Genomic DNA, 13,190 nt, shown 5'->3' with positions numbered 1-13,190 from the left:
GGAAGAGTGACATTGAAACTTTAAGCTAACCGTATTCCCGTGGATTATAGCACACAGTTTGGTAGAACCGAGTTTAAAGAAATAAACATGCTGTGTAAAATGTGACAGTTGGCTGGTAAACAGCCATGTAGTATAGATCTCGTAGACAGTTTCTTTGCATCTCCTTTGTTAAAAGACTAAAGAATTTTATGGTAAGTGCCACAAATGAAAAATTCCATATGGTTACTCTTTAGAATACACTGCAGGGCCTATCTATTGAACTGTGGAGTCTGTCTTCTTTAGCAGTTGAGTGAAACTGTGGCCAAAATCGGCAATTAGCATCTGTTCACCAGAACCTAAGTTCTGTGGGATCATGAGAATTGGAAGCTTCTTTCCTTACAGCGTTTGTTAAATATTCACAGGGGGTGCATTTCTGTCATTCCTTAACCTATTAAATACACAAATATTTCTTGGCTTATATATTGAACTTGTCTAGTTATCTTGTTAGGTGTAATATTAGGGGGAGAAGAGAACAACAACACAACATTTATTTTATTTCTTTTGAAATTTCTTTGCCACCGCTCCAGGAAACCTGGCTGAGGTGGCTTACAAAATAATATAATAACAATAACATTAGATTTATATACCACCCTTCAGAATGACTTAATACCCACTCAGAGTGATTTACAAAGTATGTTATTAACCCCGCAACAAAACACCCTGTGCGGTGGGTGGGGCTGAGAGAGCTAGAAGCTGTGACTGACCCAAGGTCACCCAGCTGGCTTCAAGTGGAGGAGTGAGGAATCAAACCCGATTCTCCAGATTAGAGTCCCGTGCTCTTAACCACTACATCAAACTGGCTCAAATGAAATATAATAAACACATAAAAGATTGGTGGTGGAGACTGTCCTCAAGTCATAGCTGACTTATGGCGGCCCCTGGTGGGGTTTTCATGGCAAGAGACTAACAGAGGTGGTTTGCCATTGCCTGTCTCTGCAACCCTGGTCTCCGTTGGCGGTCTCCCAATTACTAACCAAGGCCGACCCTGTTTGGCTGATATCTGACAAGATCAAGCTCACCTGGGCTAGCCTGGTAAGGACACACAAAAGATTAGAAGTTGATATTTAAAACCCAGCATTAAAAGTAGGCACTAGGCAAACCACTATTGGAAAAAAAACCTCTGTGTTTGCCACCCGCCTAACTTCTGACAGAGAAGCTATGGAGAACAGGGTTTGTGAGGAAGATCTTAGCATATGGAATAAACAGTATGGGAAAAGGCAGGCCTTAAGTACCCTAGAAAAGAATAGTTCCTGGAAAAGTTCACTTTTCCCTTTTCGTTTTAACATGCAAAAGCATCTTTTGAAAATTAAAATAACCATTTTGATTCGTGAAACTATAATTGGGAACTCATAAACAACAATTTCGTTTGCTTTTATACTTGTTCCTGACTACTTCATTTTTCAGATACCAGTATGCTAATCACTGCAATCATAATTTAGAACAGCTGTATTTCTGCTTTATTTTGCAGGATATGTCTCTAATTGTATTTATTTTCCTCCTGTTATTTGCAGACCTAAAGACTTTCGATGGAGGTAACAGGAAGAATTTAAAGGAAGGGGAAATGGAGCCTACGTATTGTCTGAACACTGCACCTCATAGTTCAGTCACCTGCATAAACCTTTGTTTGCTGTAAATAGTGGAAATGTTTTTTGATGTGGACAGCATTGTTTGGCTAAAATTAATGATGTTTGGGAGAACACAAAGCTGAGACTACATTTTTTTTTTTAGTTACAACCTTATTTTGGTAAGTAGTGGCAATAAAGCTACTTTTCAGAAAATAATTTGGAAGGATGTGCAACCTCTGGCTTTGAGTGAACTTTTTTTTAGCTTAGTTGCCATGTGATGTGCAAAAAGAACTGAGCAAATGTGCTGACTGTTCAGTTGGCACATTCCTGTTGAAGCCTTCAGTTGACAGTGATCTCTCACTAAATCCCAGGTGCTCTGCTCCAGTAAGGGCTTTCACAGAGGCATCCCTTGCTGGGTTGAGAGCTGTAGAAGCAGCGCCAAACAGCTGGTTCTGTCCACTCCAGCCAGTTGGAGGTGGCTGGAATGAATACCTTTTTGTCAGAAGGGAAAGTGAGAGATACCTGGATTAAGGGACCCCTATAGCAATGTCTGAACTAGCCATACCAACCATTTATGGTGACTGTGTAAGTGACCTGCTGTGATGGACATGTTTTGGATTGGGATCAGACTAGTTAACCAAAGTTACACTTTAAAGAATGCAAAGAGAATGCAGAAATGGCAGAAATACATCATCCCCCCAAAGTGACGAGTATTTGAGATAGGCAGTACAGCTGTTTATCCTGCAAAAAATGCTCCATGGTTGCTTTTAATTTATGAGACCATCTGGGAAAGTCTGTTAACTCTCCTAAGGTTAAAAAGTGACTAGATTTTGGAGGCAATTTTGAAAGTGCACATCTGTCTCTTCCTATTTCTGGCACAGATAAAATGCTATGAAATCAGTTAAATGGGTGTTCCTAGAGATTTGTTATTGAAGGACGGTGTGTAATGCAGTTTTCCTATGATGTCAGCCAGTTGTTCACATAAAGTTAACACAGTTATCAAGATTGTGAATTTAGAATTGAATTCTAACACTGTAAAAAGTCATCCCCAAAGCTCGTAACAAATATTTTGGCTGTTAGTTCAATTTTATTATATGTATTTGTGTCTGATACTGTTAGCCAAAAATTGAAGGTTCAGAGCTTATATGAAATAGATTCAGTCATGTTGTGAGAATGTATGGCATTATTTTGTTTGTGATATCAGCCTGTATACTGTAGCCATAAAAAAACAGGAAAAGTTAACTTTGAATACAAATGAGTTAGGAACCTACAGGCAAAGCTTTTCAACCCAACACCCTAAGGCCAGTTGAGTTCAGTGGGACTTGCTTCTTTTAAAATGAGCATAAAATCGAAGCCGTTGTGCTATTTCTAAAAATGTAAAATTCACCCTTTTCCCTCAACTGTCATCCACAACTCTGCCAGTCCCTTGTCAGGCTCTTCCTGTGTGTGGTCTGAGCCCCAGAGCATCTGCCATCTCCCAACGTGTGCCTTTTGAAGGGCCGTTGCAGACCGGCCGTAGAAATAGGAGAGGAGGGGGTTGTGTGGCACCCCGTTCCCTCTCCCCCCTGCCAGCTGCCTCTCCACTGAGCGCTCCTGAGATCTAGCCCTTCCCCCCTGACCATCCACCTGGAGGCCTTTTAAAGGGCTTGCTGGGTTCGGTCCGACCACAGCTGCAGTCACCTCCCTCCTTCCTCCCAGAGAGAGCAGCCCCTCCCCCAGTGGGGACCCTTGCTCCTCCTGCCCCTTAGCCCCCGTCTCCACCTCCTCACATGGATTTGCAAGGGTCCCTGCTGTCCCTTCCCCACCAGCCATCCACGTGCTTGGGCAGAGCAGCATGGCAGTGCCATGCCTGCCGGTGCCATCATCACCACCTGAGCCCATGCTGCTTCAGGCAGAGGCACGGCCAGGGTTTGCTGCCACCACCATGGCCCTTTCAGCATCTTGCCCTGTGGCATGGGGGCTGCTGCCTCCGTCGGGTCCATGGGTGAGTATGGGGCCGGTAAGTCCAGCTCCAGACTGTCCTGTTAACTTTTTTTTCTTAAGGTATTTTATATCCCACTTTCCTGCATGTGAAAAACAACTCTATAGAAATTAAATACACGAAATACTATCATATACAAAACACCAATCTACAACATATAAACCAAACTAGACACATTAAACCCAGTGGGAAAAAGATGTCCTACATAGGTCCTCTGGAACAGGTGAGTCTTTAAAAGCTACCGGAAGGCCTTTAATGAGCAACACAGCTTTTGGGAAGGGTGTTCTGCAGTTTAGGGGTTGCTGCTGATAAAGCCTTTGTACCCGCAAAAACGTGGCTTCCTGCAGCTGAACCCGCTGGCCAGCCACGGACGATAAACAGAGAGATCCTTCAGGTACTTTGGACCCATTTCCCCCTGCAAGCTGCCTAGAGCCCTGTTGAGTTTTTCTTTAGATAATCTACAGAGCAATTCTAAAAGTACTTCCCCACTAAATAGACCTGAGTAGGGTTTTGTGTAGACCTGCTTAGGCTTGCTTTCTTAACAGCATGCTTTTCTGCAGAGGCAGGGCCACTGACAAAAATTAAAACATTTACAATACAACATTACATTTTAAAAAAAAAAATAGGCAAGTGTAAATTTTTCCATGCTCTATTTTAGCTGTTATGACAGTAGGGAATTGCCAGCAATTTGAGATTAGCAACAAATGTAACTTTCAAAACTGGCCAGGGTACCCTGTTGCAAACCTCCATCAGTAGTCTCACTGTTGAATTTTGCCCCATCTGAAGCTTCCAAACAGTCTTCAAAGAAAGCCCCATATAAAGTGCATTGCAGTAAGGCAGCCTAGGTATGTTCAGAATATGAATAAATGTAGCCAGGTGGTGCTTGATGAGGAACAACTGCACTGCAGTACCAAAGTTGGTTGAAGGCACTATGGGCCACAGAATAATCCTATTACTTAACTGATTGATAGAACTGTAGAGTTGGAAGGGGCTTTACAGACCATCTAGTCCAACTCCCTACCTAAAGCATCCCCTACAAGTATTCATCCAGCTGCTCCTTGAAGACGGCCAATGAGGGGGAACCCGCCACAACCCTAAGCAGCTGATATCACTGCTGAATTGCTCTTAACATAAGTTTTTCCTAGTGTCCAGCTGGTACCGTCCCTTCTGTAGTTCAAACACATTATTTTGAGTCCTATCCTTTTTTCCCAACAGGAACAGCCCATTCCCTCCCCTAAGTGACAGCATTTTTAAATACTTAAAAGAGCATTCATGTCTCCCCTCAACCTCTTCTCCAAACTGAACATTCCCAGGTCGCTCATTCTTTCCTCGTAGGGCTTAGTCTCCAGGTCGTCATTGTTACAGAAGTACGTTTTCTGCATCAAAGAATAAGCTTTCACTAGCTGTTTTTGTTTCGAAGAGCTCTGGCTCTTCAAAGGCTGATCTTTAAAGAACAGTCTCCATCTCTAGTGTCAATATTAATCCTATCTATTCAAATATTGTGATGTCTGCCAGACCTTTTAGAAAACTGGGGTTGCATTGTACATAATGTACTAAATACTATAAATAATTCAATTCCAATTTTAATTTAGGAATGACTCCAGCTGACCCAAATTGATGCTAACAGTGCCTGGTGTGTACTGCCAGTCGAGGACTGCAGTTTATGCTACTTTTGATTTTGTGGTTACAGTACGCTTAGCTAATGGATCAGATACTCATCTAAAGTAAATCTTCGTCACTCCAAAAGCCCCACCAGCTGCAAGATTAGCTCATGATTTTGAGGCTTTGTTTAAATACACAGTGGAGATCTTGGACAGGATATTTAGTAAGATTTCTGAGTGTGTTAAGTTGTAGGCATTTTACCAAAGATGTCTTCAGCAGAAACTAGTATTGAAAAAGATAGCTTGGGCCAATATGTCTGTATCAGGACAACATCTTTTCTGTATGGATTCAGGTTTTTAATGTGTACAAAGCTGCTTTTCCTCCATGCTGTCTAAGGTACATACTCTCTAAAGAACAAATTGCATGGTCAGGGTGGTGCTGGGATAGAAGTTGTCACCGCACCACCCATTGGTGTGCAGGGTCCCCCAGGCGGCGATACTCTCCCTGATGTTATTTAACATCTACATGCATCATCTCGCCCAGCTGGTACATAGTTTTGGACTGGGGTGCCGTCAGTATGCGGATGAAACCCAGTTATATCTGCTGATGGGCAGCTGGCCCGACTCCGCCCCAGATGCCTTGGCGGGAACTTTGGAGGTGTTGGGCATGTCTTCCATTTCCCTGCTGAGGCTTAAAGCAGGCCCATGGACCAGGGGTGCATTTTCAGTTGTGGAAATAACATTGGAGAAAAAGTTAACTCCCTGGCATCACAGTCTCAGTCAAATGTTTATGCTACTTATTGTCTGTCTTTCTCGCTGAGAACTCAAGGAAGATTACCCTGTGCAAGTCAACATAATCACCAGGATGGAACATCCGGTAAGGAATGTAATAGGATTAGGACTGCTGAAAGCTGGGTTCCGTGCAGCTGCTTTTTAAGGTTGAATGATGTGGCTGAAGTTCTAGCATTGCGTATCAATTAGCCCTATGAGGCAGTGTGGTTCATGCTAATTGAGGTTTTGGTTATACCATCTAAGACATTGTTTCCCAAACTTTACCACCAGAGGCACATTTCTTTCCTGGCTTAGCACTAGATGCTCCCTTCACTTTTAACCCAAGTGTGTTAATAATTAATTTTCAGAACAAGAACTGCAAGAGGTGTGGTGGAGACTGGGACATTAAAATTAATCCAAAATACATTATAAAAGGAGCTCAGACCATCCGCTAAAATTAAAAGATTAAGCTTTAGAACTCGACTGGCCAATTTCTTGCTACCAAATGCAAATGAATCTTAATGGCCAATCCCCCAAAGGCCAGGGATGTTGACTTAGTAAATAAGGCTACTTTTAGCAACTTAGCAATCTTTGGGAAGTTGCTCAAACATGATCTCCAAGGAGTCTTCAAGGTGAAGAGAGTTCTATATTTGTGAATTAGGTTGTGGTCTTACTTGGCATGTGATGCTTCCCATTTATCCAAGTGCTTTATGATGTCTGAGATCAGTTAGGGGAATGCTATTTTGAGTAAAAGAATAGCTAACATAGAGTGCTTAAAGATGGCAACAATTTGTAGTTCATCAGAAGCAAACCATCATTCAATGCATGCCCATATTAATTTGTCTAGAAGAAAGCCCGTCTTCATTTATTTTTGGAATGCCTGAGAATTGAGCATTTTCTGGCAAACACCATCAACACTGCAATGTGCATATATAATTGTATGAAACATAATCAGAATCAATTCCAACTTTTTTTTCATGCTGATGGGAAAAACATACTTGGAATCTTCTACTAACCTCACATTTGCAGTTTAATCTGACCTAACTATAGGAGAATGGGAGGAATTAGACAGCGATATGCATTAATAATGCTAGAATAAATATGCAGAATATAAACATATGTGGCCATCTTGTTGGGAAAAATAAGAGTACAGGTCAATCTTTAAACAAGTAATCCATGGGAAAAAATAAGCAGTTGTCATCTAGCAGGATGATTGGTTACAGTAGTAGAATAACTCAGGGATGGAACTTCCAAAACACACAAGATAATAAAAATTTAAAATGGACAAGTTTTTGCAGCCAGTTCTTATGAAGATAAAAGCTTGGTGGGCAATAACTGGGAGTTACTGTACTGCAAATGTTTAGAGGTTCAAGTATAGGAACTTAACAGTAAAAATATAATCCATGGCATGTTTGCAGAACTTAAAATTGATCAGTGATCTACTTGGTATGCAAGCATTTGGAGAAACATTGGGGTGAATGGGAGGGGAGTACACCAAAACAGAAACAGCCATCTTCATGCCTGTGGTAATGAGAAAAAACAGGGTAGCTATGTTCATGGGTCTTCCCCACTGCTCCCCCTCCAGCTGTAGCTGCCTTACCATACAGTCTTGTTGCATGTCGGATAGCACCTCACCGTATGTGTTTGTGGCCAGTCTCAGACCAGGACTGTAAGAAGGATGACCATTGTCTGGCATAATTTCTGTAGGATCTCCTGCTACAGCAGGCTACTAAGAGGTTATGTGAAAAATAACGGCAAGTAATATGGGTATGTTGTATTGTTGTCAAGTTGTAGCTTTGGTAAACTGTGCTGTAATACAAGAATTGGTGGGAGGGAACGGCATGGTATACACCAATTGCAGAAGCTAAACAGGGTCGGTACTTGGATGAGGGGCCACCAAGGAAAACTCTGCAGAGGAAGCCAATAGCAAATCACCTCTGCTGCTCACTTGCCTGGAAAGCCCCTTGCTGGGATTGCCATAAGTTGTTGCAACTTGATGGCAGACATGTACATAATTCAAAAGTTAACTCTTATAAGGCTTGGCTACTGTATGATAGCATGAAGGTTTACACTGCTTTCAAGTGGAGTGCTTAACCAAAAGTTAGCATGATCTGGGGCATGTGAGGATTGCTTCACACAACAGTTTTTAGTGGAAAAAGCCACCATGAGTTGACTAGTTTCATGTGGGTTGTTTTGTTAAGTCTAGTAGTAGTAGAAAAATTTCGAGTCCCCAGTAGCACCTAAAAGATCAACAAAGTTTTCCAGAGTATAAACCTATGCGTCAAAGTTCACTTCACCAGATACAATATCTGAAGAAGTGAGCTTTGAGTCATTAAAGTTTATATCCATAACATTTAGTTGGTCTACTGGACTCAAATGATGAGTTGACTAGTATGGCTTAGTAGTGAATTCTTTCAGAAGATTAAAGTATTGTGACAATTACAGACCAGGTCATTTCAGGGTGATTTTGACACCTCAACATGACTGTAAACTATATCGCCCGTTGGCAAAGGAGAGCTCTCTGCAGAAATAAACGGGTTCTCTTGTTTCAAGTAAATTGTGAAATCCTTGCACTTAAGAAAATTTATGTAGAGATCATTAGATCAGGGTGAATTTCTGTAGCCTTCTGGGATTCTCCAGTCCCCAGTTTAACAATAAATACAGTTAAGGAATTAATTTATAAAAGTTTGCCATGTTTATTCAGATATAAAACAGAATAGTAATAGACCCGCAATAAATAATTGGTGTGTTTCTAATAGGTATTTATAGGAATACTATGGGAAGACAATCCCACCATATAAATCTTCTTATCAAAAAGGGTAATTTTAAAAAATCAACCAATACAACTGCCTTTAGTAGGGTTACACACAATCAAAATCTGAACAGAGACATTAAAAAAGCAAGACATTACTATACTTAACTCTTCTTGATTTACTCAACTACAACCAGCTGGTTATGCAGTGTTTTGAAATGTCACATGACTATGGTTCAATTCACAACGGTAAATAACTAGAAAAAAAGGTTCCTTGGAGGATCTATCTAGTATTAATGCTAATAACTTCTGGCATGCAATGTAATTAGCATTTTCCCTGTTCTGCAGTGGTCATGTACAATATATTTTTTCCCTTTAACAGATGAGCCTGTAAACAATTTCTGTGACAACATTTAGGCAACTGGACCAAGGCCTAAAAATAATAATATAATGCACACAAGCATACAAAAGAAACAGTTTGTTAAGAGGTTTTCTTAATCACCCTCTTGCGGGTTGGAGAGCCAACGCTTCTTTTGGAGATTCTTCTGGCAAAGCGGCTTATTCCAGGGGACCTCAATTCAACAGCCTCAGTTTCATCATGAACAGGTGTGAACTCGGGTTGAGCAATATGAGGCACGGGGTACGAGGACTGGGGATGCGGGTAGGACCCGTGAACCAGATAGGGTGGCTGTTCCCCATCATAAAGGTCTTCAGGGTCATAATGCTGGTAGGAGTTATGCGGCAGTGGCACGACTGGAATATCTTCATCAGTTGGGTCTCCATATCCACCTTAACCCACCACCAAGAACAGTCATATGGTTAACATGAAGAGGGAAGGAAAATTAAAGCAGTCATTAGGAACTTGGTCCATTATAGAGTTCTACAGCTGCTGTTTACTTACGAAGCAATTAGCCTTTCCAAAAAATTAAATAGGCATCAGCAAATGGGGGAAGCTTTATTATTCGACAGTTTTTGAGTTCAGTTAGTTGGAAACCATCACCAGCAACAGAAATGTGCTTCCTGTATTAGAAGTGAATTATCTTAATACAGCGTGATTACAAAATCCTTGAAGTTTAAAAATAACAGTTGCTACCAAACACCCCTCATTAAAGATTTTCGGGTCTTGCTGATTCCAGTGGGAGAAAATTAAACAAATAGCCACAACTTAAAAATAAGTTTGTTGCACTTGTGTCATTTTCATTAATGGTTTTAAGTTAGTTATAATAACCAGTTTGTCCCATTGCTTTCAGTGGGTTTAGGACATTTTTTTCTAGATTTGAGTTCACTATCTTCCTCAATGATTTCTAAAAGTTCTTGTTTGGCTGGACTGCATTTGTAACATTTTATTTATTTGGGAGAGATTAAAATAACATTTTAAAAGCCCCCTCTCCTCGTGTATGCCTCAAAGCTTCAGCAAGAACTGGAGGAACAAGCAAATCATTAAACCGCATAACATTGAACAGTTCTCTTCTGGCAGGCTTGATGCTGGATTGGTTGGGCATTGTCACCTACAGAGCAAGTGTTCATCTCTTCTGTGACTATACAGAGCTAGGTGGGCCAATGGTCTGATCCAGTAGAGGGATCTTAATATGCTGAACATATTGTATTTCAGTCTCTGCAAAAATAGGGCAAGATGCAAGATACACTGAAGCATAAAGGAGTGCCACTCTTGCCTTGATCCAATTGTAGCCATGTGCAGCCTTTAAACTAGATCCAATGCTTCCCTGGTTGCATTTACTTTATGACACCTGCGACCAGGGCTTTTTTTCTGGGAAAAGAGGTGGTGGAACTCAGTGGGTTGCCCTCGGAGAAAATGGTCACATGGCTGGTGGCCCCGCCCCCTGATCTCCAGACAGAGGGGAGTTGCGATTGCCCTCCATGCCGCATGGAGGGCAATCTAAACTCCCCTCTGTCTGGAGATCAGGGGGAGGGGGCCACCAGCCATGTGACCATTTTCAAGAGGTTCCGGAACTCCGTTCCACCGCGTTCCAGCTGAAAAAAAGCCCTGCCTGCGACCATCTTTCCTACGCATTCCAGGCTGCTAACACATTTATAAATATGTATAAATCCAATAAGAAAACAATACCAATAATTAAACATACAAGCACACATGTAAATCGTAATGGCAATGTACACTGCTAACCATATCAAATGATGCAGCTAGCTATTCTAATGGAGTGAGACTCAATATCCTGATGGGTATCTGCCAGAACATTGAAGACTCCTTGTGTACAGACCTGACCATTGAGCTTTTAATTCTCTCTCAAATAAGTAAAAAAGTCACTAGTTTTTAAAACTCTTCAAGGACTTGACACAAGCCTTGTTCTGTGATAGCCATTGATCGAGCAAATCTGCTGAGTGGAAGAAATACGTTGTTTTAACTTTAGCAGGAAACTCGAGACAGCTAAGCAAGCAATCCTTGGTTAGTGGTGATCAGTATTGCCAGTGGCGGGGGGAACGCTCCAAAGTGGTTCAGTAGTCATTTCTGACCTCCATCAAATGAAAGAAAAACAAAACTCTACCCGAATCAGTGCCTTTCACGTTCTGTATTGGTAGCCATTGTAAGGAAATGAACCTTTAAAATTGAAAATGGATGAGGTATGGGGGGAAAGAGGAGAACAGGGATGGGAGCAGATGAACACAAAAACATACAGGTCAGTAAAACAAGGAAGTCTCATAGACCGACATAGCTATATGTTAATCTTGCGTCTTACATTTGAAGTAACCAAGCCTGTCATGCTATGGATTTAATAACTACAAGGCTAAGGTTTTTCATGCTTTGCCATCCCAAATATTTTAAGATCCAGGTGCCATGTGCCAAGTTTCTGCATGGCTTCTATGTGCTAGAACACTGTTTTACATGTTCCTTACCCACAAGAAACTCTTCTTTATGAATTTCTCTGCCACGGCACTCCCATTTTATACAGAAAATTAAGAGAGATGGCCCAGAGTACCCATGATGCTGTTGGACATCATGTGAATTGAGTGTATACTTTGGATTTCACCCAATATGGTTGCACATTGCAGGAAGAAACTGGTAGAAGTGGGTGAAGCCATCTCGCAAGGGTTCCTGTTCTAGAGAGAAATCCTTCAGCAACAAATTTCTTGGTTCCAAGGGATACGGTTTGCAAAACGATGCTCTAGAACAATCATTATTCCTTATAGGTTCTCCATGCAATGAACATACTTGAAGTCAACCTTTTCTTTGAAAGATTATGTTCCGCTCATTCACGGCAATGTTGCTTCAGGTTATTACGGTACATTTAGTTAGTGGCCTTCATGCTCTCATGACATTTAGAAGCACGCAAATAAGGAAGATGGGCAAGGAGTTATTTTTCCCCGAGTCAACTACAAATGTAAAACGTCAAGGCAGATAAATGGGAGATAGAGACTACACAAATAAGGCATGCAAGTACAACGGGATGGATGATTCAGACAATATGACAGTGCCACAAAAGTATGACGCACATAAAATGAAATATCTGATGTAACAAGGCCTTTGAATGTCACGAAGCAAAACCAAATTGTCATTATTTTTCCATATGGACGAGAAAACTGGATGTCAGTTCTGACCCTACTGGGACTACACTCATGTGGAAATGGGTTGTGGCACACAATTCCCTTGCCCAGTCCAGCAGTCAGGGTTGTGTAAATGTAGCACCAGTTGCTGGTAGAAAGTGCTGTGAAGTCATAGTTCACTTATGGTGCCCCAGTTAGATACTCTGTTTCGTGCTTATCAGCTGTTCGAAGTGCAGCTCAATTTACACTCCCCACCTTGCCTGCTGCCAATCAGAGCCCAGTGCCTGGGGCTTCTCGCATGCAGCCTTTTAGATCAAAGCTATGGCAAATTAATCCACTGGTTGGAAGCGTTGAGGTAACCATCTCAGAAGACTTGCAAAAATACCCCAAATATCCTTTGCCACCATTATGGCCTGGTGAACCTCCTGCATAGTTTCTACATGTCAAAATATGTCTGGAACAGTATGGGAAACAACTATAAGCCATGCTGCTCAAATAATGTAAGAACTGCCCCCCTCCCCCATGGTGTGGCTTTGTTTATTTACTTTTGTTTGCTTTCTTAACTTGTAAATATAGTTGATGAGGTATGCCACATATAAAAACAGGCATAATTCACATCACAATCCCCATAAGTGGGTATCTGTCTTTGAATAGGCTGGCAGACTAATGTTTTTCAGTTCCTGCACCTAGACTTGGAATTTCCAATCATTAAAAAGGTAAAGGTAGTCCCCCTGTGCAAACACCGAGTCATTACTGACCCATGGGGGGGACATCACATGCAGACTTTTTTACGAGGTGGTTTGCCATTTCCTTCCCCCAGGAAACAGTACTCATTTTACCGACCTCAGAAGGCTGAGTCAATCTTGAGCTGGCTACCTGAATCCAGTTTCTGCCAGGATCGAACTCAGGTTATGAGCAGAGCTTGGGCTGCAGTCAGTGTTCCCGCTAATGTGAGCACGTGA

General features: G+C 41.6%; 2 protein-coding genes across 3 annotated transcripts in view; one reads left to right on the top strand and one right to left on the bottom strand.

Moving 5' to 3' along the window:
* The window catches only part of MRPL13 (mitochondrial ribosomal protein L13), a 38,088-nt gene extending 35,306 nt beyond the window's left edge, over window positions 1-2,782 (top strand). The window contains exon 7 of the mRNA XM_054985041.1: window positions 1,551-2,782. Coding sequence (XP_054841016.1) covers window positions 1,551-1,575 — 25 coding nt within the window. The 3' untranslated portion in view covers window positions 1,576-2,782. The remainder of the gene's footprint in view (window positions 1-1,550) is intronic.
* A 5,705-nt stretch (window positions 2,783-8,487) lies between these two features.
* Window positions 8,488-13,190, bottom strand: part of COL14A1 (collagen type XIV alpha 1 chain) — a 193,169-nt gene continuing 188,466 nt past the window's right edge. The window contains exons 48-49 of one of the 2 annotated variants that reach the window (XM_054985561.1): window positions 11,232-11,284; window positions 9,410-9,498 (exon numbers count right to left, since the gene is read on the bottom strand). In XM_054985561.1, coding sequence (XP_054841536.1) covers window positions 11,247-11,284 — 38 coding nt within the window. In that variant the 3' untranslated portion in view covers window positions 9,410-9,498; window positions 11,232-11,246. Of the gene's footprint in view, window positions 9,499-11,231; window positions 11,285-13,190 lie in introns of both variants that reach the window. The other variant, XM_054985560.1, reaches the window with a different exon arrangement.

Source organism: Eublepharis macularius, chromosome 7 (genome assembly GCF_028583425.1).
Source record: "Eublepharis macularius isolate TG4126 chromosome 7, MPM_Emac_v1.0, whole genome shotgun sequence".
NCBI lineage: Eukaryota > Metazoa > Chordata > Lepidosauria > Squamata > Eublepharidae > Eublepharis > Eublepharis macularius.
This window is presented reverse-complemented; position numbering and strand designations above follow the sequence as displayed.